The sequence below is a fragment of the Vombatus ursinus genome, unplaced genomic scaffold (assembly GCF_900497805.2).
Source record: "Vombatus ursinus unplaced genomic scaffold, bare-nosed wombat genome assembly UNPS02009770.1, whole genome shotgun sequence".
Classification (NCBI taxonomy): Eukaryota; Metazoa; Chordata; class Mammalia; order Diprotodontia; family Vombatidae; genus Vombatus; species Vombatus ursinus.
Genome location: NW_020949548.1, coordinates 15992055 through 16019010, shown reverse-complemented (window position 1 = coordinate 16019010; position 26956 = coordinate 15992055). Strand labels below are relative to the sequence as shown.

General features: G+C 44.8%; 1 protein-coding gene across 1 annotated transcript; it reads left to right on the top strand.

Moving 5' to 3' along the window:
- Nucleotides 1-13298: 13298 nt before the first annotated feature.
- Nucleotides 13299-26882, top strand: LOC114036185 (vitamin D 25-hydroxylase). The gene is made up of 5 exons (XM_027852616.1): nucleotides 13299-13565; nucleotides 18274-18415; nucleotides 19765-20397; nucleotides 21124-21453; nucleotides 23961-26882. Exons 1-5 carry the CDS (start codon nucleotides 13299-13301, stop codon nucleotides 24134-24136), a joined length of 1548 nt encoding a protein of 515 aa, XP_027708417.1. The 3' UTR covers nucleotides 24137-26882.
- Nucleotides 26883-26956: the final 74 nt, after the last annotated feature.

The window sequence follows — 26956 nt, the reverse complement described above, 5'->3', positions numbered from 1 at the left end:
GGGCCGGGAGCTGTCCCTCTGGGCCGTTAAGGAAGTCAGGGACATTTGCTCACTCAGGTCCTCTGGCCCGACCTGAGGTCTTTTCAACAGTCTTTTCCTTATCGCCAAACATAGCAGGAAATTTCTGCTTTGAAAGAACCCACTCATGCCCTGGCATCCCCTCCATTCTTAGACATGGGAACCTAGATAGCTACTTTTCTGCACATCTCCCACCCACAACCAACAGTCCATCCAACCTCTGACTTAGGAGCAGCCTGACCTAGGCGCAGCCCAGATATCCCTCTCTCAACCATCTTCCTCACCTTCACACTGGGACGCCCTGGACCACCCGCCTAGAAGAAAGGCCGGAAACTAGGGCACAAAGGGAATGGGATAGGGTCTATCTGCAGCCCCTTAGCTGATTCCAGCTGAACCTTCACACCCAGACCACCCTGAGCTATCATGTCAGCAAAGAGCTGGAGGCTGGAGTGGGGGACGAAAGTGGTCCCTTCTAGTTGGAAGATGAAGGGATTCCTGGGAAAATGTGGGACTCCCAAATTTGGTCCTGATGTTTTAACCACCTGGGCAAAAACCTAATCTCCCAATTCTCTGGAGTTCTGATTGACTTGTAAAAGTAGAAGCCACTCTGAATATTTTTTTTGTAAACCAAGGTTGCTGTGAAGCCAAAGGCTGGGTTTTAAGGCACCGAGTTTCAACTGGCATTGCCCAGGTAATGAGATTCGTCTGTGTCCCAGACACAAGGGTCTGGACGAGTGAGGGACCTGGGGACCTGATTAAGGAAGGGTTCAGAGAAGGGACATAGGGTAAGTATCTAGGGCTCTGTGGCCTAAACCAAAAATATTAGACTGCTGGAGGGTCGGGCCTCTGGCAACGGGTGCAAACCTCGGGCTTAGGCAGAGGATCGAACCTCGGAGTCTGGAAAGGATCTGAGAGGTGCATAGGATACTTCACATCTGTGAATATGTGCTTTTTTAACTCTAAATACAGCACTGCAGATCATAGATTGAGGTACAAAAGCAAAATCAAAAAATAATCCTCTTTAGATAAAGACATGGAATCCTGAAGGAGTGAATAAACTGCTCAAAGTCACCTGGGGTGAAGGACTAAGTAGCAAAGGTCTCTTTCCATAGACACTTTACTCTCTGCCAAATAAAACTAGACTGTAGGTTCTCAGTCTTTAGGCTCTCCTGTGTCTTAGAATCATAGTTTTAGAGCTCTAGGATACTCTGAAGATCATCCCCTTGATTTTTACAGGAAGGGAAACTGAGATCCAGAAATGGGAAAGTAACTCGTTCCAAGTTCCACAGGGAGTAACCTTTTGCCTGGACTAGAACCCACCTCTCCTGATTCCCAGTGAAAACACCAGTCTGTACCTTGCTTTCCTTTTGGTGCCCAGCAGCGCCTAACACGACCAATAAGAGTTGTTAAATGTGGGGAGGGATTAATTGATTTCTCAGTTCTCCTTCTCCGATAGACGTCCAAAGCAGACAAGAAGTAGGCTCCAGTTCAGCCCTGTCCCATACTTGGGGAAAGGTGCCAGGAGCGAGATAGGGAAGAGGTGGGAAGAACCCCAAGAGACCGATGTCTGCAAACCTAACCAGACTCACTAGACCTCTCGTGGAGCTTCTCAAGTACTAATTTCCCTAGCTTGTGACCTGAGCGGAGTTACATAGAGCGTCACCCCTGCCTTTCCTGGCCCGACGGCCCTGCCAGTTTCCCTGTACCTTCTCCACAGCTTTTAGTTTGGTCTGACTTTGGGGACCCCTGCTTGGTGTGGGCCTTTGTCCCATCCACTGGGAGAGTCAACTTGATTTAGAATGTGGATAGTGCTGAAGTTGACATCAGGAAGACCCTGAAAGACAAATCCGTTTACTAGCTTTTTGAACGCAGGCTAATCTCCTAACCTCTGGGAACCTCAGTTTCCTCATCTGCAAAATGAAGAGGTTTAACTATATGACCTCCAAGGTCCCTCCAGCTCCAAATCTATGATCCTATGACTTGGCTAGGAATCAGGGACCAGCAAAGCTCATATACCCGGCCCTAGCCAGACCAGAAAGCTTGGAGTAATGGAACTGAGCCCTGGGTCTGGAGTCAGCAGACCTGATTTCTACTGTAGGAGTCCCGGGATTTCCCCTGAGTCTCAATTTCCTTTTCTGTAAAAGGGGAGTGGGACAAGACAATTTCCTAAGTTTCCTGCAGCTGTAAAACTTTGTCTGACTTTGAATCTTACTGTTTGTCCTTAGACAAGTGTTTAGTCTTTCCAGACTTTATTTGGTCCTTAACGTCCTCAGCCTGAGGAGAGTGGGTTCACCACTACCGAACCAAACTCAAACCGTATCAAAGGATTCGCCGGGGCCAGCGAGCTTCAAAAAGCTCCTTCGGAGGGCTTCTGAGGCTCAGGTCTTGCTGGAGTCACTATGACCAAAACCAGACCAGATCCCAGCAGGCAATTCCGCTGGGCAGAACTGGGCTGAGGATGGGCTAGGATCAGGAGTTCCGCTAGATTAGGCGGGATGGGGAGCATCAGACTTAGGCTCAGGTTAACTCCGCGGAGCAGAACGCGGGTTCGAGACCAGCGAAACCACAGATTCGGAAGCACAGTAAGAGCCGAAGCACAGCAGTGCCGTCCGCCCCTTCCTTCTCTTCCTCGTCCTCCCCTTCGAAGTTGAGCTTTGTTCGGCCGCCACAGCTGGTCCGAAAGTGTTGTTCCCGCCCATCTCCCCGGCCCAGCCCCGGGTACCAAATCCCTGAAGCTGTCTACATTGCCTTCCCACCCTTCGCATCACACTACCGCTGTTTCTTGCTTCTGGCCCAAGTTCCGAAACCCCGGAAAGCGCAGCTTTCTTTCCCCAAGGGGCGATATTGTTGGAAAATGGCCCTGGTGACTGTAAGCCTCCTCCCGGGACTTGGAGCTCTTGTCCTCTCTGTTTCCCCGCAAAGATAGCAAACCTCCCCCGCAAATGCCTTCAAGGAGGGAGAGAAACAGAGACAGAGACAGAAAGAGAGACAGAGACAGGCAGACAGACTTCGGGAGCCACAGCCAGCAAAGAAAGAGGTCGCCCCCTCCCCCGCTCCCGACCCCGAGCACCGCACATAGCAGGCTTGTGACTGAAACGAAGCTCCTCAGTGCCGGGGACATCAGAGGGTCTATTGGCCAATGCCAGCATCCCTTGCTTGGAGCAAGTGCCCTAAGTGGGTGTGGCAATTATATTTCCCTTCCAGACTTGGCTTCCTCGGAGAAAGATGAGTTTTCTTTGATAGGATTAAAAAAAAAAAGAATTGAGGGGAAGGGAGGGTGGTGTACTCTTGCCACTGTTGGGTCTGTGGCCGCTGCTTTCAGGGCTGGGGCAAGCTTCCTTGCTTGGAAAAACAAGACCCGCTTCTCTTTTCATCCATTTCTGTATTACCAAATGAACTCAGTGGAAGAGGAAAAATTTAATAAAGATAATTTGCCTGAGACACTGAACAGCTGCCCTCCATCCGCCTTGGCTGGATTTCTGTGCTGCAATGCATCCTTTGCTTAGCCATTCCCTTAGTCCAGGGAAGGTAGGACAGGAGGAGATTCAACCAGGAGAATGTCGGACTTTCAAACATTTTATACCATTCCTTTTTAGGGTGTGTATGTGTGTTTGGTGTGTGTGTGTGTGAGAGAGAGACAATTCAATTTAGTTCCTACAGTAATCTAACTCTTTATAGAGCTAGTTTCTATTGATTTTCACCAGATTTCTCTCTCCCTCTCGCTCTCTCGCTCTCTCTCTCTCTCTCTCAAAAGAAAGACAAACATTCAACAAAAAGATCACCTATGCAAGCACAGTCAGCAGAAAGCAGATGCAAGTTCTCCTAGATTCATATGTAAGTTCCCTGACTATTACTCTTTGAGACTGACTCCTTGCTTCCGGATCTGAGCTATAAATCATAACTTCAAAATGCCATCTCTTCAAAGTTGTCCTCCCCTGAGATCATAGTTATTGAAAGGCTATTTTTCAGAGCCAAGGTTTAAAATATGGCTTCTGGACCAATCCAAGAGTGGGAGAGGCATTAAAGAAAAAGATCCTGCCTTTTCTCTTCTCACACCACCACTTCCTCCCCACCCCCCAGGATTTAGGGAATATTTAATTGAGTCCATTGTTCAGTGTCCCCAAAGAAGACTGAACCTCAGGAATAATAGAGCCCTCTTACGTCAGAGGGCCTGTTTCTTTAGAAGGATGGAGGAAGAAGATGAAGACACACAACCATGACCCAGAGGCACCTTCTGCATGCTGCCAAGGTGCTTCTGCTCTTCTATCCCAGGCAAACCTGGCCACCCCAACACAGATATAAACTGCATTCAGGTAGGACTTCTCCCTAGAACTCTGAGAACAGCTAGACTTGAAAAAAACTGCAGGGAAGACAATTTTTTGGCTAGAGAGTTGTTGTCCCAGAAATCTTACAGCCAACAAGAAATTGCTTATAGTTAGATGGGATCCAAAAAGTGAAGGTGCAAGGTGTTAACTTTAGTAAGTGGGGAGGGATTCTTCTTGGGACATGGGTTAGAATAGAAGGCCTTTTGTGGTGCCTTCCAACTTGAAGATTCTGTGATTCCTTGATTATATAGAAGTAGAATCCAGCACTGCCTCAAACAGATGGCAAGCTGCTCAGAAGAGGGCCTTGGTTCTCTTCAATGCCCTCTTCTTACAAAATCTGCATTTCAGCCTCAACACTAATTTCATTCCATTGAGGTCTTTTATTAGAAAATGAAAAAATCTATGTGCTTTGGGTCTTCTCCTGCCATGTGAGACTTCTCTCCTAACTGAGTTCAGGTTTGGCACAAAGAAACAGGTAAAGCAGGTCTGCCTGCTTGGGACTTTGACAGTTCATAGAGACACATAATGACAGGAGGCAAATTGTCTTCAGGTCCAGGGTCACCTTTGAGCTGGAAAACATGAATTTTATCTTTTTTGTTCTGTTGAAACCATTTACAGGGAAATAACATATTTTTTTTAATGTTTATAAGGAAGTGTGAGGGGAAATGCTGGAAAGCTTGCAAACAAAAAGTCCATCCTAATTCCTTTAGCTTGACATTATGCTTTAAAACTTAATTTTGTGTAGATTATGGAGTGCTTTCTAGTGTCTAAATTTTAGATTTACTGAAGCTTACATCTAGGCAAAATGAATTCAGGGTAGAAAGAAGCTTGGAGTAGGAGGTAGGAGAATTGTATTCTAGACATATCCTTACTATTAACTTGTAAGTGACCTTGACCACGAGTAATAATACTAACTGAATTTATACCATACTTTAAAGTTTGCAATGAGCTTTACATATTTTAACTCATCTGACCCACTCTGCTCTATGCTTCTCATCTTCCAAATGAAAGGTTTGGCTGTGGACCCATAGAAAGAGCACAGGCTCTGGAGTGAAGGAAGTTGGGTTTGAATGCTGTCTCTGCTGCTTACTATCCAAGTGACCTTGGGCAAATCACTTGACCTCCTGGTTGTCTATTTCCTGTCTGAAAAATAAGAGAGTTGAACTACATGGTTTCAGAGTTCCCAGTTCTCCATCACAGATTTCTCAGGTTTGCTTCCATTTCCAAATTTCAATGTATGTTTTGGGAATATTCTCTTCTGCTCCCTTGCTGCAAGGTCAGTCAGCTTTTGCTTTTGCCTAGTTAATATGCCTTGATTTATGGCTGCACAATTGTCTCCTGGGAATGTGGCTCAGGCGGTCAGACTGAAGGTCAAGGGAAAGATCTTTTCCATCATTTCCCCAATGAGCAGAGCTCCTGAATGTCACAGCATCAAAGGGAGTAGAGATGAAATAATGCAGAGCTAATACAGCAATAGGCTGGAGCGTTAGAGACTGGCTTTTGTCCACCTCACTCTGGACAGCAAAAAACCCCATAATTTATCTAATACAAGTAATTGACACAAATATGTAATACCAACAGAGCCATTACTCAATAAAGTATCGGTCCTTTCAAGAGAAGAATTGCAAACTATATATCAACACATGAAAATAAGCTTTGCATCACTACAAGTAAGAGAAATGCAAATTAAAACAATGCTGAGGTCTGACCCGAGGCAAAAGAGAATTAGCAAAGATGATAATAGATGGGAATAGTCAGCTGATGCTGGCAGTGGGCAGACAGGCATGCTGGTGTACCTTTTGCTAGAACTGTGAGGTGGACCAGCTCTTCTGAATAACAATTTGAAATCATACAAGAAAATTGACTAAACTGTCCATCACCCTTGACCCAGTAATCTCATTACTGGGAAAATAATCCCAAAGAAGTCAAAGACAGAAGCAAGGTCCAATATATAACAAAATATTCACAGCAACACTCTTAATGGTATCAACAAACTGGAAACAAAATGAGTAACCATCAGTTGGAGAGTAGCAGAAAAAAAGTACTGTCTCTGAATGTATCATGGTGGCAAAGTGAATAAGAGAAATTTAAAGAAACTTAGAAAGATTTATATGGACTGTTGCCAATGGAAAAAAAATTAAACAATAAAAGTTCTTAAAGACATATAAGGAAACACATCTCCCTGATACCTCCTGGATCACAACAAGGTGGGAGGTTGGGGGGAAGGGCTGGGATTACTAGGAAAAGATTACTAGGATTACTAGTACTAGAGATTACTAGGAAAAAATTTGTTCTTATCATTAGATGCAACTGACAGATGTTTTTCTTATCAGTTTCCTTTGTCTCAAGGGATGGTTCAGTCTGGGAGGGGAGATTGAAAGACTGTATCAATAAAGTTTATTTTGAAAATAATTTTAAATTATTCCCTTTTCCTTGCCTTGCTTCAGAGAAGGAAAAAGAGAAATAGCAACTACTTGCATACTGCATGCCCACAGAACAAAGGCACTATACCCATGATCCCCTTTAGGAAACATGCCTCCATCTATACTTGGCCCTTTGACTAGGAAGACAAATACTTTGGTGGTCAGGGGCCTTCTGCATGGAAATCATCAGTGAAATTAGATTCAAGAAACTTGGGTTCAGATTTTGTCTTTGATAATAACTGTATGGCCTTTGGCAAGTCTCATATGTTCTTGAGCCTCAGTGTCCCTTATCTGTAACATAGGGATAATAATACTCGCCTATCTCAAAGGGTAATTGTGTAGAAAGTGCTCTAGTTTTATAGGAACCTGCTCTATTATTCTCCCAGTAGCTCATACAAGTAGAAATTACATGAACGATGGCTGCTTGGTTCAGCAGTAAGAATAATTGAGCTCCTACTACGTACCCAGCAATTGGGAGTGGTACAAAGAAACTTGAGACCTGGTCCCTACCGTCTAGGACCTCACAATCTGCTTATGGAAGTGAATACAACCAGAGAATAAAGTGAGACATTCTATTGTAATTGAGTGTTCCAAGTTCAAAAGATAAATCAGCAGTGATGGAAGGTTTTCTGGAAACGGAGTAGGCGATAAGAGTCTAGCTAGAATTTGAAGACTGGGTATGATTTGAGGGGTGTAGAAAAATGGGAAAGGCTTTCAGGGTGAGAGTGGGGGGAGAGGAACTGAGTTGATTCCATTTCTCCCACTTCAAGTATTCTCTGTCTTTTCAAATACCTGCTTTTTAATAGTCATTGACACTTAAAATTTCATTAGCTTAGTAATGAGAGATAGAGAAAGAGATGGAGAGAGATAGAGAGACAAAGATAGAGAGATAGAGACAGAGATATAGAAAGAGAAAGGGAGAGAGAAAGAAAAAGAAAGGGAAAGATGGCAGGAGAGAGAGAGACAGAGAGGAGAGATGGGGAAGAGAGAAAAAGAGATGGAGAGACAGAGACAGAGATAGAGAAAGGGAGAGAGACAGGGAGAAAGAAAGGGAGAGATGGAGAGAGAGACAGAGACAGAGAGGAGAAATAGTGGAAAAGAAAGTGAGATGGAGAGGCGGAGATAGAGAAAGGGAGAGAGACAGGGAGAAAGAAAGGGAGGGGTGGAGAGAGAGACAGAGACAGACAGAGAGGAGGGATAGAGAGAGAGAAGGTGCCAACCTGCAAGTGGAAGAAGTTTCTCTCCTAGAAATTCCCTATATCATATGAAATCACAGGTCCAGTCTCTTTTTATCTGTAACAGTCACTGAAACATCTAAAGGAATCAGCTTCTTATTTCCAAGATGATGTTTTGATAGCCCATTGACTTCCTTTTCTTTCCCCTCTTACATGTCTTATTTCTGCAGATGGGCTCCCAGGTGATCTCAGCAGCGCTTTGAAAAATCCTCCTGTTATATATGTGCAGTAATCAAACCAACACCCTTGAGTAGAAGATAAACAAGCTTAAGAAATCAATGCCCTCACACCCCCAAATGCTGCCAGTCAGTTTAAATTAAAATGTAAAGGACCCCAGAGCCTGAAGTCCTAAGTACCTGAGAAAAGGTCACTGATGAATGAGAGGGGATTGATTTATTTGTCCAGATCAGACAAGCAATTTTAGGGGGTGGGGAAGGGAAGAGGGCTCAGAGAGCTAGAGAGCCTGTCCCTCCCCAGGCCCAGCACTTTAGGAGTTTCCTGTGACTGGGACATTCAGAGGAGATGAAGAGAGTGATTATATGATCACAGATTTAGAGCTCAAAGGGATCTTTTTTGTGTCCTGAAACAAATTTTGGCAATCTGGGAAAACCTATGGATAACTTCTCAGAGTAATGTTTTTAAATGCATAAAGCAAAATGCACAGGATTACCAAGGAAACTAATTATAATGAGATGCAGTTATCAAAATGTTTTCATGGCATTATAGTAATATATATGCTTCTTTATTAATGTATTAAATAACAAGAAAATATATTGTAAAATATAGGCTAGCTAACATTAAATTTTATTTTTAAAAGTCATTGTTACTTAGTTTGAATAATAACATTAAACTGCAGGGTTGTCTTTAACAAGGCAATACGTACAGCATCAAATGAACATCCAATCAGTTTTGAGTTTTTCTTTGAATGGTTACAAGTGTGGATAATCCGATTCACAAAGATACGTTGTGGCAAATGGAATTAAAGCTTCCATAGTTTGCCTTCCAAAAGCTACAGTAATTTCCAAGCAGTGATGAACATAAATGATATTTCAAGATATCTGCAACAATTGTAATGTGATAGGAAAATACCTGTTTCTATCGATGAAAAGGTACAGGTATTGGTAATAACACTGCATCGTTGCCCTCTTTCAGAGCTAGAGGAAACACTCGATTTCAGTTAGAGGTTAGTGAAAATAAAGATGTATTTTTCCCCATCCAACTTCAGAGATCCTCTGTAATCTATCCACAATGAGACCCTCTGATCTAGTCCAGCCCCCTCATTGTAGTCAGGACTTGTGATTTCCTTGGAGTATAGACCTCCCTCCTTCAGTACAGAGCAGAACCTTCTGGGCCATTTCCAGGCCAGCTTAGGGTTATGGTTCCGTGAGCTCCCTCAGGTTACATAATCAATATGACAGTATGATGGTATTTAAAGGCAGCTCTCAGCCCCTAAGGCTGCTCTTGCCCCTCATTTCTCAGGGCTGCAGAGACTGATTAGCTTAGGCAAAGCTTATATTTGAAGAGCGGTCCTCTGACCCCAAATTCAGCGCCCTTACCAAGGCACCTCTCACTTCCAGATTATTGACCCAGTTCCCTACTTTTACAGAGGAAACCCAGAGAGGGAAAAGCACTTGCCCAGTATCACCCAGGAGTGGAATTCTCCAACTCTTCTGAGAGCTTATTCAGAAGGAATACTCTCACATTACTAACTAAGCCCTTGTGGGGAGGAGGGAACTCTCATCCTCCTCCTCATTATTGATGCTGGGCACCAGAGGTCTGATGGGGAAATTCCACGTTTCTTTTGCTTTCTGTCCTGTCCTATGCTTCACTCTCTTCTGGGTATAATAATGGCTGAGAATTCAGTCAGACAACCTTGTTCAGGTCCTAGTTAGGATCTTGGATGTGGCTTCCTCTTCCTGGCTTTAGAGCCCCCCTCTGTAAAAATATCAAAGTCAGAAGGCCTTGGACGTTCCTCCCAGCTCTAGGACTATGTTTTTAGAATATGATTTCTATATTAGAACAAGGATGAGAAGAGAACAGGAAAATGCCATGTTTGTCTCCCTTTCCTAGTTATAAGACCATAGATTTAGAGCCAAAGGGAACCTTGTAGATTATTGAAGCCAAACCCCTCTTTTTACAGATAAGGTAACTGAGACACCAGGGGTTAGGGGAGAACAAACATCTACTATGTGTCAGACACTGTGTTGAAGAGCTTTTCAGATATTATTTCACTTGAGAGTACAAATAGGAATGTTTTATAAAATAGGATCAAAGTAGATTTCTCATTGGTGAAATATATAGAAAGTATGTATTATACATCATACATTATGCAAATATACATGGATGAAATTACAGAAAGCAACCAGGTAATTGAATTCAATGGCAAGGAGAATGTGTTGTGTTTATTTTTATAATGGCCAAAATGTAATATTGTGAGTCCAGTGATATGCCTACTGAATCCATCCAACATTGAAGACCCCTTAGGTAGTACTAGAAGACCCCTCAAATCAAATCAATTTAAAGTAACTTGTCTAGGGTCACACAGTGCCCAAGATAGGATTTGAATCCAGGCCTTTTTGACCCTGCATCCTTTGCCCAATCCTATATACCATGTCTGTTGCCCTACATCCTGCCTCCTCCAAACAAAATTGTTAAATAATTTGACATTTGTCTCAGGGGCACTGCTTTCTCTACCTGGAACTCCCCTCCACACACACACACACACACACACACCCTCTTATCTATTACTGTTCTCTCCCTGCTTAGTCTTTCCGCTTTCCCTAATAACCTTATTCTTGTCTAGGAGGAAAAACAAGCATCTGATGAACTTGTGCTGAATGTTAGGGACTTTGTGCTTCCCTTCCAGAGGTGTTTAGAATTTTAAAAGTGAATCGCTAGGAGGGAATGCTTAAGCCAAAGAATGAATCCACTAAGAGTGGAATTTGGGGAAACCTTTTTCACAATGAAGTGAACGAGGTAAAATGAAGAAACTGAGGCCAAGATGTGAAGTGGCAGCTGGCATTATAGCTGGTACTAGAACCTGTGTCTTCTGACCCCCAAGTCCATTAGACCATGATGCATCTCTCAAGGCTGCCAATACTCTGGGGAAGGCTCCCATCTAAACAAAAGGGAAACATCTATAAATTATTTAAAAGGTACTTCAGTGCTAAGGACATGATCTGTCTGAGTGGGAACAAATAGGAATATTATGCAAGATGAGATCAAAGCAGATTTCTCACTAGTAGAAAAACAACTTACAGAAAGCAACTAGGTAATTGAACTTAATGGTAAGGAGAATGGGTTATATTCATTTTCATCACAGAGGAAATTTAACTCTAGGCAGCTAGGTGGTAAAGTGGATAGAGTGCTTAGCCTGGAGTCAGGAAGATTCATTTTCCTGAGTCCAATCTGGTCTTACATACTTAGTAGCTTTGTGGGGAAGTCACTTAACCCTGTTTGCCTCAGTTTCCTCATCTGTAAAATGAGCTGAAGGAGGAAATTGCACAGCAAATGCCCGACAATATCCTTCTATCTCTAAAATGATATGGAGCTGTAAATGGGGCTACTTTTCCCTTCAGCTAGCTGCCTCAAGGATGAGAACAGAAGGGATTAACGGCTAGTGGCCCACTGAGGCAATTCCCCTCCTGGCTGTCACAACCACTACTCAGCTGCATTCTTACCATGGGGCATTCTCACCCTTGAACATCGCTCTGCCAACCCTCTTCTCACATAGGTGAGTTCCTTTCAGAGCCTCCATTTTGGGAACAGGCCCAGCTCAGTCACGCTTCATTCCCCTTCTGGCTGTGCAGGGCTGACTTTCAGGACTTCCCTATCATGTCCTCTCTGGGTACCTTCTCTCCCTCCCCCCTTTTCAGCTCTCTTTTATGGGTTATCTTCTCCTTTCAGAATATAAGTTTCTCTGAGGAAGGAATTGTCTTCTTTTTGCTTGTATCTGTATCCCAGGTGCTTAGTACAGTGCCTGGCACACAGTAAGCACTTAATTAATGCTCCTTGCCTGCCTGGCATGCTGTAGGGATGACTGATTCTAAATAACATTTACTTGATAAGTAAAAACCAGTGTCAAACTGCCAAAAAATATTGAGGTTTTGACACTAAAAGAAGTCATTTTTTAGTTTCCCAAAGTACACCAGAGGACAAAATCAGTATTGTTTTCCAGTTTGGATGAATTAATGACCATTTATAGTTTGAACTTCCTGTCAAAACACTACTCAAGGGCTAGATGGAATTTAGATAACTGAAATGGCATCACCTGTGGATGACTGAGACCCTAATTATGCCAACAGAAAGCCATTTGCCCTTGAAAGACAACTAGATGAGAAACCAACCGGACAAAGACAGGATGGCATTTTTTTCTTGACTAAACAATCCTCTCGCTAATTTTTCCCCTAGAAAATGTAGATTTCAAACCCCTCCTCTTTCTCCAGGCTAATGTTTCAGCTCTCCTCCTTCCCTTTGAATTTGTTGATCAATCTGGTCAGCCTGGCTCAAAGCTGCTGCAGTTTAAACTGGACGCTTCCTAAAAACCTTTTCATTCTTTAAATAATAATAATAAATCCTCTTGGTCGCTTAGCTGAGACTCGGCCGTGTGGGAAGGAGGAGTGAGTGGTCTGTGGTGGCTGGGAGGCATGTCTAGGGAAGAGACCCCCTGGGGAGACGTCAAAGCTCAGCGCACAGATGTCACCAAGCCTTAGAGCTGGACAGGACGTCAGAAAAAAATCACCTGGAAGACCCCCGTGGCGTAAGGAAGCAAAGCTAGAGAATTGCAGAGACTTGGACCCGCGCTTGAATCCTTGCTATGCTCTTTAGAAACTGCTGATGGGGTGACCTTGGACAAGTCCCCTTGCATCTTGTCGCTTCCAAATTGCCCGTCGGTCAAATGAGGTTGTTGGTTGGGGAAGCGCTAACGTCCCTTTCAGTTTGAAAGCCTGGGTTCTGTTTATTGGCTGTGTAACCCATTCTCCGTCTGTAAAATGGAGGAACTAATACTTGTCGATTAACAAGTCATTGTTAAGCGCCTACTATGTGCCGGACACTAGGCTAAGGGCAGGGAAACGCAAACCCAGCCCCGGCCCTGGAGGAGGAGGCAAGGTGCCCAGCCCCGGGGGGGGGCGGTGGCCCCGGTCACCTAGTAACCACTCCCGGCCGGCAGCCAATGGGAGGTGCCGTGTGCCTCGGCACGGCGTGACGTCATGGGCCGGCGGCCAATAGGAGCGGGGCGCGGGGCCGGGACGGCCCGGGAGTGAGGGGTGTGGTGAGAATGGCGCGGAGCTCGGGCAATGCGGGTCCTCAGTGGGAGCGCCGGGGGCTCCGGAAGCGCCGCGAGCGCGGGGACACCCGGGGTGCCGGGGGCGGCCGCGCTTGGTGGCTTCCTGCTGCTGCTGCTGCTGCTGCTGCTGCTGCTGCTGCTGCTCCGGCCCAAGCGGCCAGCCAGCTTCCCCCCGGGCCCCGCGGGGCTGCCGCTCATCGGCAACATCTTCTCCCTCGCCGCCTCTGCGCAGCTGCTGCACGTCTACATGGAGCGGCAGAGCCACGTGCACGGCCAGGTACAGCCTCCGCGCCGGGCCCGGCACCGCCGCCAGGCCTGCCAGACCACAGATCCCGGCACTGGAGGGGGAAGAGCGCCGAGGCCTCAGCGCAAGCCCCTCCTCCCTCCCGGTGTCCACCCTGCGGCCATCACGACCTCTCCTCCCGGTGTCCAGTTACCCACTCTCCTAGGGTCCACTTGCTGTGGTCATTCCCTTTCCCCCCCGCAGTCACCTCTCTTCCCCCGGTTTACCTCCCCCCTCCAAAAAATGGGTGGTCGGACCCTGACTGGTCAACCCCGGGAGAGGCGCCCTCGGGGCCGCCCCGCCTGGACTTTAGAACGTAGTGGCCTCCGCTGACCTGCCCGGGGTTAATCGTTAATTTGGCATTTGTTGTCATTCCAGTGCAGGGTTTGAGCTGGAAGTGATGACCTCAGAACGTCCAGGCCGGGGGCTTCACCTGGGGTCCCTGATCTTTCTTTCTTTCCTTCTTTCTTCCTTCTTTCCTTTCTTTCCTTCTTCCTTCCTTCCTTCTTTCCTTTCTTTCCTTCTGCCTTCCTCCTTTGCTTCTTCCTTCCTTCTTTCCTTTTTCCTTTTTTCTTTCCTTTTTCCTTTCTTCTTTCCTTCTTCCTTCTTTCCTTTCCTTCTTTCCTTTCTTTCCTTCTTCCTTCCCTTCTTCTTTCCTTCCTTCTTCTGTTCTTCCTTCTTTCTGTCTTCCTTTCTTCTTCTTTCTTTTTTCTTCTTCCTTCCTTTCCTTCTTTCTTCCTTCTTTACTTTTTCCTTTCTTCCTTCTTTCTTTCCTTCTTCCTTTCTTCCTTCTTTCCTTCCTTTCCTTTCTTCTTTCTTTCCTTTCTTTCTTTCCTTTTTCTTCCTTTCTTTCCTTTTTTCTTCCTTTCTTTACTTCCTTATTTTCTTTCTTTCCTTCTTTTCTTTCTCTCTTTCTTTCCTTCCATCTTTCTAGTTCCCTTTGTAACTCTAATCAGTTATACATAGTATTTATACATTGAAAAATATGATTTGAAGTGGATAGGGCTAGGGGCGTGGAGTCAGGAAGACCCAGTTCAAATCCAGCCTCAGACACTTACTAGCTGTGTGACCCTGGGCAAGTCACTTAGCCCTGTCTGCCTCAATTTCCTCATCCATAAAATGAGCTGAAGAAGGAAATGGCAAACCACTCCAGTATCTCTGCCAAGAAAACTCCAAAAGAGGTCCCATTTTACTATTGTGTTGTTTTCAGTTGTGTCCCCTCTTCATGACCCCATTTGTAATAAAAATGTTCGCTATTATTATTAAATAAGGGGAGATACAAATACTTAGAGTGGTGGGAGAAATTTAGAAAGGGAGAGTTCACTTATAGCTGAGAGAGTCAATGAATAACATTGTTATTTGAAACTTGTAATTGGAAGGAAGGAATGGATGGAAGGGAGGGAGGAAGGCAAGGAGGAAAGGAGGGGGAAGGAAGGGAGGGAGGGAAAGGAAAGAGGGAAAAAAAGGAGGGAGGGAGAAAAGGGAGGGAGGAAGGGAAGAAGGGAGGGATTTATTAAGCATTTACCTTGGGTAAATCATTGTTCTAAGTACTGGGGCTACAAACAGAAGAGCACAATGCTACCTGACCACATTCTAATGGAGGGGGAGGTGCAGACTGCATAGTATATAGGAAGTTTCACCTGTAAGTTAGGTGCCAAAGTCCAGCGGCCCATGCCATGCAGGTAAAGCTGACAGTAATGCATCTTCTTTAATGTCCTTTCCAGTGATAAAGCCATATCCATTTCTGATGTTGAACCATTCAACAGTGCCAAGGGTTTTGGTGGTTAGCACTTTTTGGGAGGGGGGGCTCAGTAGCTGGGGCTGGTGGCCAAGCCCCCCTCTCCTCTATGGTGACTTCCCTTGATGATGGATGGAGGCATGAATGGTTACTGCTGTTCCTGGGGTTCTTGGATTTAGACGCCTGGGCTGTTTCCACCAGAACCTGAAGGGATGTTGTAGTTGAAGGGGGTGGCCGAGTGGTTTGAGCTGCCTGGCATTTTTGCCACCCCCGTTCCTCAGGGCACCTGGTTGCTTCAGGGAGGCTGTGGGTTTGGCTGTTGGTGGTGATCATCAGTCAATCAAAAAACATTTATTAAGCGACTGGAACAGGGGGAGACTTGAGGCAGGCAGCTATTGCAGTAATCCCGGGGTGAAGTGATAATGGTCAAGCCTGAGGTGCAGCAGCGTTGGAGGAGGGAAGGGGGCATACTGGAGAGGTGCTGCAAAGGTGAGGTGGACAGGCCATGACAACGGCTTGGATAGAGGGGGTGAGAGATAGCGAGGAGTCCAGGATGACCCCCGGGTTGGGAGGATGGGGCTGCCCTGGACGGTGACAGGGAAGCGAGGAGGCGGGGAGTGTTTAGTGGGAAAGACAACGAGTTGGGTTTTGGATACGTTGAGTTTCAGTTGTGTCCGGGACATCCAGTTGACGATATCTGAAAGGTGGTTGGAGATGGGAGACTGCAGGTCAATAGGGCTGCTCCGTAGTGGCTTGAGGGGATGATTTGGGCATGGATTTTCCTCAGGCATCAATTTTTGCGTGAAGCTGAAATGAAGGAACCTCCACTTTCACGTTCTAGAAAATCCCATTAGAGGCAGAATGGTGGTGCAACTAAGAAGACAGTGTTATCTAGTGGAAATTGTCTTGTATTTATTTATTGTCATCAAAGGGCCTGGGTTCAAGCCCTGGCTCTGCTACCTGTGTGACCTTTGGTCAAAGGCCTGCTGTCCACTCTCTGGGCCTTAATTTCCAAATCTGTAAAATCTGAGAGTTGGAATAAACAGATGGTCTCTGAGGTCAAATATGATGTCATGTACCCTTATTTAAACACCACCACATAGTGGTTTGCTATTTCTTTGGGTATTTTTAACCCAGAGACTTGACTGCCATCATAAGATGCCTTCATCTGTAGAGGAACTCCTTACCTAGCAAATCCATGCTGGACAGGGAAGTGGTTGGTTTTTTAGAGAAGTGGAATGTCTGTGGAAGAGGTCACTGGCCTCCAAATCCAGGCTCAAGGCTGTGGTCCTAGTGCTGGCAGCACTCTGGTGTGAGCCCCCATCACCTCACGCCTATGTCACTGCAATAGCTGCTGGTTTGTCTGCCTGCCTCAAGGCTCTCCCTGCTCCAGTCCATCCCCCAATCAGCCACTGAAGTGATTTTCCAAGTTGCTTAACTTGCCCAAGCATCAATTTCCTCCCATAAATGAACATATTTCTGGTATTTCCTACCCCACAAAGTTATTTTGAGGACCATAAGAGATGCGGAAGTGCTTTGAAAACTACGAAACAGACAAATTTAAAGCATTTCCGAAATCTTGAAGCCACACAAGCAGAGAGGATAGAACCTTTGTTCTTACTTTCTTGGAATGTAACAGTATGGCATGACATGACATGATTTAGATACTAATTGATAACAGAGTCTCTAATTAGCCAAGATTTACTCTGTTGACAGCACTGAGGGTGGGCCTGGTACACTCTATGTGCAAACCTTGGTTTGGAGGGACTTCTATAGGAGGGAAGGCTGTAACACATGAGGATTTCTGTTTGGCAAGTAGGGTGGCTTCCTTCTCACCATGTCATACTGCTTATTACTGGGTAGTGTGTTGACGACCCAAGAAAAGTCCAGTCAGCCAGAGGGGCATAGCTTTCTTGATAGTATGGAGTGGAATTAGAAGATAGTATTATTGATGGGTAGTAGTTAAAATCAAAATAGATTACACAGTTAAAAACCACACTTATAATTCAAGACGCTTATAAATGAAAGGCCTTTTAAATACTTCACAAGGATGGTCACCACTATTGATAAAGGTAGCGAGTTTTGTTAGACCCAGCAAGAATGGAACAGTGGGAAGAGCAGTCATTGGCGGGAGAGTGGGAGCCTGGCTTCATGGGCTGGCCCTGCCACCAACTTCAGTCACTGCTTTCTGAGCCAATGTCTTCTACGAAAGCTACCACCGATGTTTCTTAGAACTATTGTGAAGAAAGTGAACTGAGGCACTGTGTATAAAGGGGAGTTATTAGTAAGAGCAGGTGTGAAACCTGTGTACTCAGGTACATTAGTAAATAGGTAATGATGAAATAATGATAATTAAATAAAAATCTGTGCAAACAGGTCATTAGTAAAACAATGCTCAGCTCTGTGGGGAAAGGAGAAATAAGAAGGGATCTCAGAATTTCCCCTCCCACAGGCCAGAATAACAAGTGAGGCACCTCTCACTGACATAGACTGTGCTGGGGCTGGTATGGACTTCTGACATGTGTTCCAACCCCCTCCACCCCCATTTTACAGAGGAGAAACTGGGCTCAGCATTTGGTCTGAGTGACTTCTGGGACGTCCCCCCTTGTCAGAGATAGCACCCCAACTTGATGCCACCCACATCTCCTGACTCTTCACCCTGTGCTCTCCCCTTCTGCCCACTGAGCCAGGTACTGCTCCAGGCGCAGAGCCAATGAGGAGGCTGAACTTGGTGCTGGGCCCCAGCAGAGAGGAAGCTTCTGTGGTCCTCCTAACACCTCACCCATTTCTATCAATACTTGCTGGTCGCTTACTGAGGCTTGGAAAGATACCTAATGTACTTCCGAATAGTAACTTAGACTCTGATAAGGCTTGGAAAAGAATAGAGACTTCCTTAGCGATCTATCTCCAGATGACGTGTCATTTAAATTCTGCTCTTTTCTGCTTCTTTTTCTCTTTCCAAAGATTTTCAGTTTAGATCTTGGAGGTTTGTTCACTGTGGTCCTGAATGGCTATGATGTGGTAAAAGAATGTCTCGTTCATCAAGGTGAAATTTTTGCTGACAGACCTGCTCTCCCTTTGTTCAAGAGGCTGACCAAAATGGGAGGTGAGTGTATTTTCAACTATTACGGACTTATTAAAATACCTGAAGCCTATATCAGTCATCATTCAGTTTGAGAAAACACAATCTATGTCACGCAAAACCCAAGATACCTTGCACATGCAGACTTGGGCAGATGAGATAGTATTTGGAGAAGTGCTTAAAGTGTGGGTACTTTATAATTTTTTTTCCTCCCTCTCTCACCTTGGGCACTCTTTCTGAGCTGTAGTTTCCTTGTGTGGGAAATAGAAACAATATTTATACAACCTTCTTAATGGGTATGAGAAGACATGATAGATCAAGTTCTTCATAATCCTTAAGAGTGTTTAAACTCTAAGTGGGTAGTAGAATTATTCTCCATTTTTCGTCTTAGAATATCCCAGCTTATTAAAGGAAAATAGATGATTTAATTCAATTCAACAAACATTTATTAAGCCCCCTTAATATGATGAAAAGACCATGGGCTATGTCCTTCAGGAACATTTTCTCTTCTAACAGAGGAAATAACGTGTATGCAAATGATATCATACAGATAGGACAGGAAGTAAAAAAGAAGCATTTTAAGAAATCTGATTAATGAACAACCGCTTCAGGGAATCAGAAGAGGCTTCCTGGAGGAAGTGGCACATCATCTGGGCCTTGAAGGAAAGGAAGGATTTCCATAAGCAGGGGTGGGAATCCACTGGGTGCATTGGAGACAGTTTCTGCAAATATGGAAAGATGGGTGGGGTCAGAATGAAAGTAGAGCATGATTCTAGGCCTGGTTGAGTTTATGAAAGGGCATGGAATGAGTTAAGGTTAGACTGGAGCCAGACTGGGAAGTGCCTTAAATGTCAGGCCAGTGAATTTTTACTTTATATAATCATTAGGCAAAAACTAGTGTATGTGCATGAACAAAGAGTGATGTGATCAGAGCTGGGCCTTGGGAGGTTATATATACACCCAAAGCATAGTCTGAAGGATGAAGGATCAGAGAGAGCAGCTAGGGACACATGAGGGCTTGTGAAGACAAGAGAGTAGACACAGAGTGTGTTGTGGAGGTGGTGTCAACAGCCTGGCAACTGATTAATATGGTGGGTGGAGGGAAAGCGTCAGAGAGGCCAATGAAGCTTTGAGCCTGAGTGACTGCAGCTGGTGGAGGAACCTCAGCGCTGGAGCAGCCAGAGGAAGAGAAATGATGATTCTGCTCTTGGATTTACTGAGCTTCCCGTTGGAGGGAATGTTCCGTCTCCACTGGGTCTGGAGCATTGAGGATCTAAATTCAGACGTGGTCCGTATGTGCACACAACGGAGAGAGTTGGAGTTAGGTCTGGATGAGAGGGCGAAGGGGGTAAATGGTCCAATCTTTCCTGCAGGTTTGCTCAACGCCACATACGGCCGGGGCTGGATAGACCACCGAAGGCTAGCCGTAAACAGCTTTCGCTATTTTGGCTCTGGTCAGAAATCCTTTGAATCCAAAATCACCGAAGAAGCCAAGTGCTTCATTGATGCTGTTGACACATACAAAGGGAAACCCTTTGACCTTAAGCAGTTGATAACAAACGCTGTTTCAAACATCACCAACATGATTCTTTTTGGACAACGTTTTTCTTACGAAGACACGGAATTTCAGCACATGATTGAGATTTTTAGTGAGAATGTGGAGTTGGCTGCCAGTGCCTCCGTCTTCTTGTATAATTCTTTCCCCTGGATTGGCATCTTCCCCTTTGGGAAACACCAACAACTTTTTAAGAATGCAGCTGTGGTCTATGATTTCCTCTCCAGAATTATCGAAAAGGTGTCTGCCAATAGGAAACCACAGTCACCTCAGCATTATGTAGATGCATATTTAGATGAGATGGATAAAGGGAAGAATGACCCAGGCTCCACATATTCTAAGGAAAACCTGATTTTCTCTGTGGGGGAGCTCATAATTGCTGGAACGGAAACCACCACCAACGTACTAAGATGGGCAGTTCTTTTTATGGGCCTTTATCCTAACATTCAAGGTGAGAAATCTCTTTGAACTTTGGGACCACTTTTATGGAGGCGGGAGTGGAGGAGAGCTCTTCCGCCAAGAAAAGGGCACTTGATTTGGACCCACACGTTTACTATCTACCTGTGTGACCTTGGGTGAGTCATTTACTCTCTTTGGACCCATTTCCTGAACTGTCAAATGAGGGAGTTGGAATAGACAATCTCTGAGGCCCCTTTTAGGTCTAACCCTTCAATCTGTGAACCGCATTCTGAGCTGTTTCTCTAAGTAAAGACTAAATGTGGTCCTAACTGAGGAAGTCACACAGTATGATATTCTTTTTTCTCCCAGAATATAACATTCCCCCTTCAGGGTCTGTTACTGTTTTAAAATTTAACAAAGTTTTATCTGTGTGTACCAGCCTTTACTATGAAAAATGGCTGCCCAGGGATAGAGCACTGGCCCTGGAATCAGGAGGACCCAAGTTCAAATCCAGCCTCAGACGCATACCACTTACTAGCTGTGTGACCCTGGGCAAAGTCACTTAACCCCCATTGTCCAAACCCCCCCCCCAAAAAAAAACAGGGAAACAAAGGGAAAAGAATCTGTCTGGGAACATCAGCCTGAAATCTACTTAGTTAGAATTTTCTCAGGGCTGTCCAGTGATATCCTCAAGTTCAGGTTACAGAGAGCTTCGTATGATGTAAAAATTAATGATTTTAGTAATTGCCTAATAACTTGCACTCTTTTTTTCTAACAGGGCAAGTTCACAAAGAGATTGATTTAATTGTAGGTCCCAATAGGACGCCTTCTTTGGAGGACAAATCCCAAATGCCCTTTACTGAGGCAGTTTTGCATGAAGTTTTGCGGTTCTGTAATGTAGTTCCACTGGGTATTTTCCATGCAACTTCTCAAGATACGGTTGTACGTGGTTATTCTATTCCTCGGGGCACCACAGTCATTACAAATCTTTATTCCGTTCACTTTGACAAAAAGTACTGGAAAGACCCAGAAGTATTTTATCCGGAGCGATTTCTGGACAGCCATGGACAGTTTGTTAAGAAAGAAGCACTGATTCCTTTCTCACTAGGTAAGGTCTGCCTGGGTGTGAGGGTCTCTGGAACTCTTAGTTGGCCTGTAACAGGAAACTTCCCTGCTGATTTTTCAGCTGCTTCTTGGGAGAGGGTCTTTGTGAATGGCTAAGAAGCTGGCCAGAGTAATGATAAACTTGATCATTTTTAAAATGTAATTAAGCTGGTTTTTCAAACACACATGACCATACTCCTCCTTCCCTCACTGTTAATGTAAAGAAAGCTTTGTTAGTCCTAATGCACTCAAGAAATTGGTGCTGTCATATTAATAGTAGTAATATTGTTCTTAGTAATCCATTCTCATCTTCATCATCACTGGCATTTATAGAGCACTTTAAGGTTTATAAATCACTTTACAAACATCTCATTTTGTTCTCACAACAACCCTGGGAGATAGGCACTATTATTATCACCCCCATCTTACAGATGTGAAAACTGAGATGGAGAATAAAGTGACAGCTAGTAAGTGCCTGAGGCAGGGATTTGAACTCAGATCTCCCTGGTCCCAAAGTCAGCTCTCTTATCTATTGTGCTACAGAGCAGCCCAAGTAAGAACTTCAAGGACTTTGGAGATCATCTATCAGTAAACTTTTTTTAAGTTCCTTTATGCATCAGGCATTGTGCTAAGCACTGAGGGTGTAAAAAGAGGCAAAAGATAGTCCTTAGGGAGCTTACAATTTGATGGGTGAGACTACGTGCAGACAGACAGACACGCACACACACACACGAAGAGCAAGCTATATATAGGATAAATAGGAAATAACAGACAGAAGGCACTGCAATTAAAAGGGACTGGGAACAGCTTCCTGTAAAAAATAGGATTTTAGTTGATACTTAAAGGAAGCCGGAGAAATTTACAGTCAAAGATTAGAAGGAAGAGCATTCCAGTTGGGGGTTGGGGGGAAAGGCAGAGAAAATGCCCAGAGCAGAGAGAGGGCACGTCTTGTCAGTGTCACTGGATGAAAGAGTACAGGGTGAGGAGGAAGGTGTAGGAAGACTGGGAAAGCAGGAGGGGCCTAGGTTATGAAGGACTCTGAACACCAAAAAGAGCATTTCGTATTTGGTCTGGGAGATGGCAGGGAGCCAGTGGAGCTTACTGAATAGGGGGGTGACACGGCCAGACTAGGCTGTAAGAAAATAATCTTGGTGGCTAAATGGATGGACTGGAGAGAGCTGAGGCAGGCAGACCCACCAGCAGGCTATTGCAGTAGTCCAGGTGTGAGATGTGAGGGCGGTGTCGGAGGAGTGGAGGAGCAGAGATTCAAGAGATTCTGCAAAGGTGAGATTGACAAGCCTTGGCAATAGCTTGGATTGGGGGGTGGGGTGAGAGAAAGTGAGGAGTCCAGGATAACTTATAGGGTGTGAGCCTGAGGGACTGGGAGGGTGGTGTAATAAGGAAGATAGAAGGGAAGAAAGGCTGGAGGGGGGGAATAATAAGTTTAGTTTTAGATATATTGAGTTGAAGGTGTCTACTGGTCATCCAGTTCGAGATGTCTGAAAGGCAGTTGGAGATACAAGATTAGAGGTCAGCAGAAAGACTGGGGCAGGAAAGGCAGATTTGAGAATCATCAGCGTAGAGATGATAATTAAATTCATGGGAGCTGGTGAAATCACCAAGTTAAGTAGTATGAAGGGAAAAGAGAAGGGGACCCAGGACAGAGCTCTGAGGGACACCTATGCTTAGATGATGTGAGCTGAAGGAGGATCCAGCAAAGGAGACAGAGGAGGAGTGGTCAGACAGGTAGGAAGAGAACCAGGAGAGAGGGGTGTCCTGAAAACCTAGAGAGAAGAGAGGATCAAGGACAAGAGGGTGATCAACAGTGTCAGGTCAAGAAGAATGAGGATTGAGAAAAGATCTTCATTTAACAATTAGGGAAACTGAGTCCCAGAGAGGGCAAGACCTATCCAAATTCACACAATAAATGAACAGCAGAATCAGACTCCCATCCTACATTCTCTTCACCATGTCACCTGAACTAGCTTCACTGCTAGAAAACAAATGAGTGATGAATCATAACCTTACGATCTGTTTAAAGGGATTGTCCATTTGGTCCTTGACATGGAAATAGGTTTATCTTTCATCAAACACACACAGCCCAGAGGAGATGCCCTGTGATGGAGCCAACTCCAGAGTGTACTCCCACCCAAAAAAACATAAAGTGCTGACCCAGGGCTGTCTTTTGCTGCTTCTGTGCTCTAGGCTGGCTGGACTAAGGAGTATCTGCAATCCTGCAGTCAACATTTAGCACCTCTAAGGACCCCAAGAATCGAGCCTGAAGGTCTAGCCACAGTATCTGTGCCACTGTTGCCAAAGCACCTTTCTTCTTTTAATGGCCGAGCCTGGCACAGAGTAGGTGCTTAATAAATGTTTATTGATTAATTGGGATCACTGAATTCTTTGTCCCATCATTTCCAGTTGAGTAGCATGTTGGGGAGAGGGAGTGGGAAGAAGGCATCAATTGTTTGATCTTGGGGAAAGACTGATTTTTTTTCCCTTTCTATTTAGGAAGAAGACATTGTCTTGGAGAACAGCTGGCTAGGATGGAAATGTTTTTGTTTTTTACATCATTGCTTCAGCGATTCCACTTGCATTTTCCACCTGAGGTAGTTCCAAATCTCAAACCCAAATTAGGCATGACATTACAGCCACTACCATATCTCCTCTGTGCAGAAAGACGGTAGCCAAAGGACAGCTATCATGAGGACTCGTATATTTAGACCGTGAAGGATTCTGCTTCCTGCTTAGAATTTCAACAATGGTCCCATTATCATAACTTTATTTGCAACTATTTTCAAAAGTCTAAATTGAGAAATGCAAGTATAAGTGACATGTACGTGGTTTTCTAAATATACAGCTGCACCCCCAAATCCTCCTTTCTAACTCTGCCCACCTTTAAATCTAGATTTCTGATCTTCCAGGAATGTGTATCCAGAGAGGGGACTTCCAGTCAGTCCTCTGCCCTTTCTCTTTCAGAGCAATGTTAGAGAATGAATAAATAAGTAATGGGAAACAAGATTCTGAAGGGCCTCTTGGTGGGGAGTGGGATTTGGTTCCTTCAGCAAATCCTGGCCTTTCTCCCCTTGTCCAGCTAAGACTGTTCCTTGCCTCCAAACTGCAAGAGTTAAGTTAATGTTAAATAACGACACTTCTGTTTATGAAGTAAAAGTGAACAATTTGTCTCTTAGGGTTCCCTTGTTCACACAGGCACCTCTCTGCCTAGTGGTCTCATTCATCAGTTATTTACAACCATCAACAGTAACGATTATAGCATTTGTGAGAACACTCTGCCTTCTGGAGAAAACTCATCAGTACTATTGGTTATTTGGCATCCTGAGACATCAGCAGACTTTAAAACTACCTGTTTTGGTGGCTATGGACAAAGCTTCATGAGGTCCCAGTGAAGGGGATGAGGAAGAGCATCTTCCTCCTAACAGAAAGCAAGGGAAAAGTCCATCAATTTCAGTGGCCAGAGGGGAGGGCCTGTTCTGTGGAAATGGTGGACATCCTCGCTTGAGCAGGGCATGGCTCATAGATTTAGTGTTGGAAGGGACCTCAGAGGTCAGCTGGTTCAACACTTTCTTTTACAAATGAGATAAACCCAGGCACTCTGAACACAAATTCAGTGCCCTTCTCACACTAGGGAATGGAAAGAAGGCAGAGGCCATCCCAAACTGAGGAGCAGTTTCCTGCCTCTCTTATCAGTATGTCATTCGAAGAGACAGCTTGGTCCTTCTTCCCCTCCATAACACTCCCAGTGGACCTGCCTCAAAGCCATAACCTAGGCATGAAGGAATACCTCCAGTCTAAAGCACAGGGATAGTCCAGCTCAAGTTGCTGGGCCCGATTCTTCCTGGTCTTGAGTACATTTGTGCAAAGCCCTTTCTTTGCTTCACTCTACTTCCTCTCAGTGGTTCTGACCCAAGGTGGGATGTATGGAAGAGCCTCAGGAACAAACTCCAGAAATCACAATGGGTGTGGTCACTGAGTGGGGTTCAAGTTTAAGGGGAAGACTCCTACTTGGCTGCAGAACCCCAGGTCTGAGGATGTAGAAATGTTTGACATCAAGCAGCATGAGGTTCATTCATCCACCTAAGTCCCGGCGCTAGACACAGCTGCTGTCCAGGAGAGCTATCCCCATTTAAAGCTTCTCTTAACAGGAATGGCTGTGGTTAGGACGGTTGGCACAATCAACAACCAGCAGGCTGGGGGGGGGCGGCGCTACACCTCCCGATTTGATCAACACCAAAACACCTTCAGTTCAAGCCAATGAGAGATACCTGTGTTTACACAGAGAAATACATCATTGATTTCACTTTGGAAGTTGATGTTAAGATTCAACATGTAAACTTATAGATATAAGTAAAAGGGTATGATTATATTGATACAAAATTTCTTAGGCCTTGTTGCTTTCATGGTCGGTCGGTCTCTTCAAATCCAAACTGACCATAACATTCCCAGTGGTCAGGGAAATTGTTAGGTCCTATCATTTGGACTCCATCTCTCAGTTTTTAATGGCTTGTTCTCACTGTAGTTTCTGTTGACAGTGACCTCCCACTGAACTGTAGCTTTTGGGTGGAGATATTAGTAGCTAATCACTAATTAGTAGTCAACTTCAGTGTGAGGGAAAAGTGTGTTCCAGCTGCTAAAAATACATGCAGTTTTAGATTACTTGAATGAGAAGTCTTTACTGTCCAAAAAGAGAAAGTTCGTCTCTCTGTGCCGTCAGCTGGAGTTCAGATCATTTAGGAGCTCAGTTAGAAGAGGGTCATGGGCTGAAGTAGGCCAGCAGCAAAGGGAAGATGAGGTGAAGACTAGAGAGGCAGATTCCAACACTGAATTAGCAATGAGAGCTTTCTGAAAGCAGGAGGGACAGTCCTGGCAGAAGAGGCTGGTTCTTCATCCACTACGCAGGGAGTTAGATAAGTTCTCTGATTCAAAGATGGTCTCGAAGGCTCATGTTAGTGAGCCTTCATGTATAACACTTGTATTTACACATACACACACACACACAATCTGTATGTATGTGTGTGTATACGTAGATATCTGCTGAATGAGCCAATGAATACATTAAGAAGTTTCCATTCTTAGGCAACGTATGGACTCAACAGTGTGCAAATATTTGCTGTATAGTGAAGGTCATTTGCTTTAAGTACCCGAGAGACTGAGGTCAGTCTGGGGTTCAGGAGAACTAAAGGGAGAAGCAGGGCTTAAGCCCTGGTCTGGCTAGGGTAGTCTCACTTTTTCAATCAGTTCTTGTTAGGCAGATGGCAGGTTATCTGGTCTACACACAGCAGCAGACAAATCATGGTGTGTAGAAGGGACTCTGCACAACAGGTTTGGACCAGACTAACTCAAAGCCTTTCCTCAGCTCCTAGGATTCTGATTTTGTATTTAATTTATTAATTCCCCTCTATTAGCTTAGGGCAGCTATGGCAGTTCACAAACTAACATGCTAGTCTTCCCTGGACAAGCAGAGGGCCACGATCCTTTGAGAAAGGTAC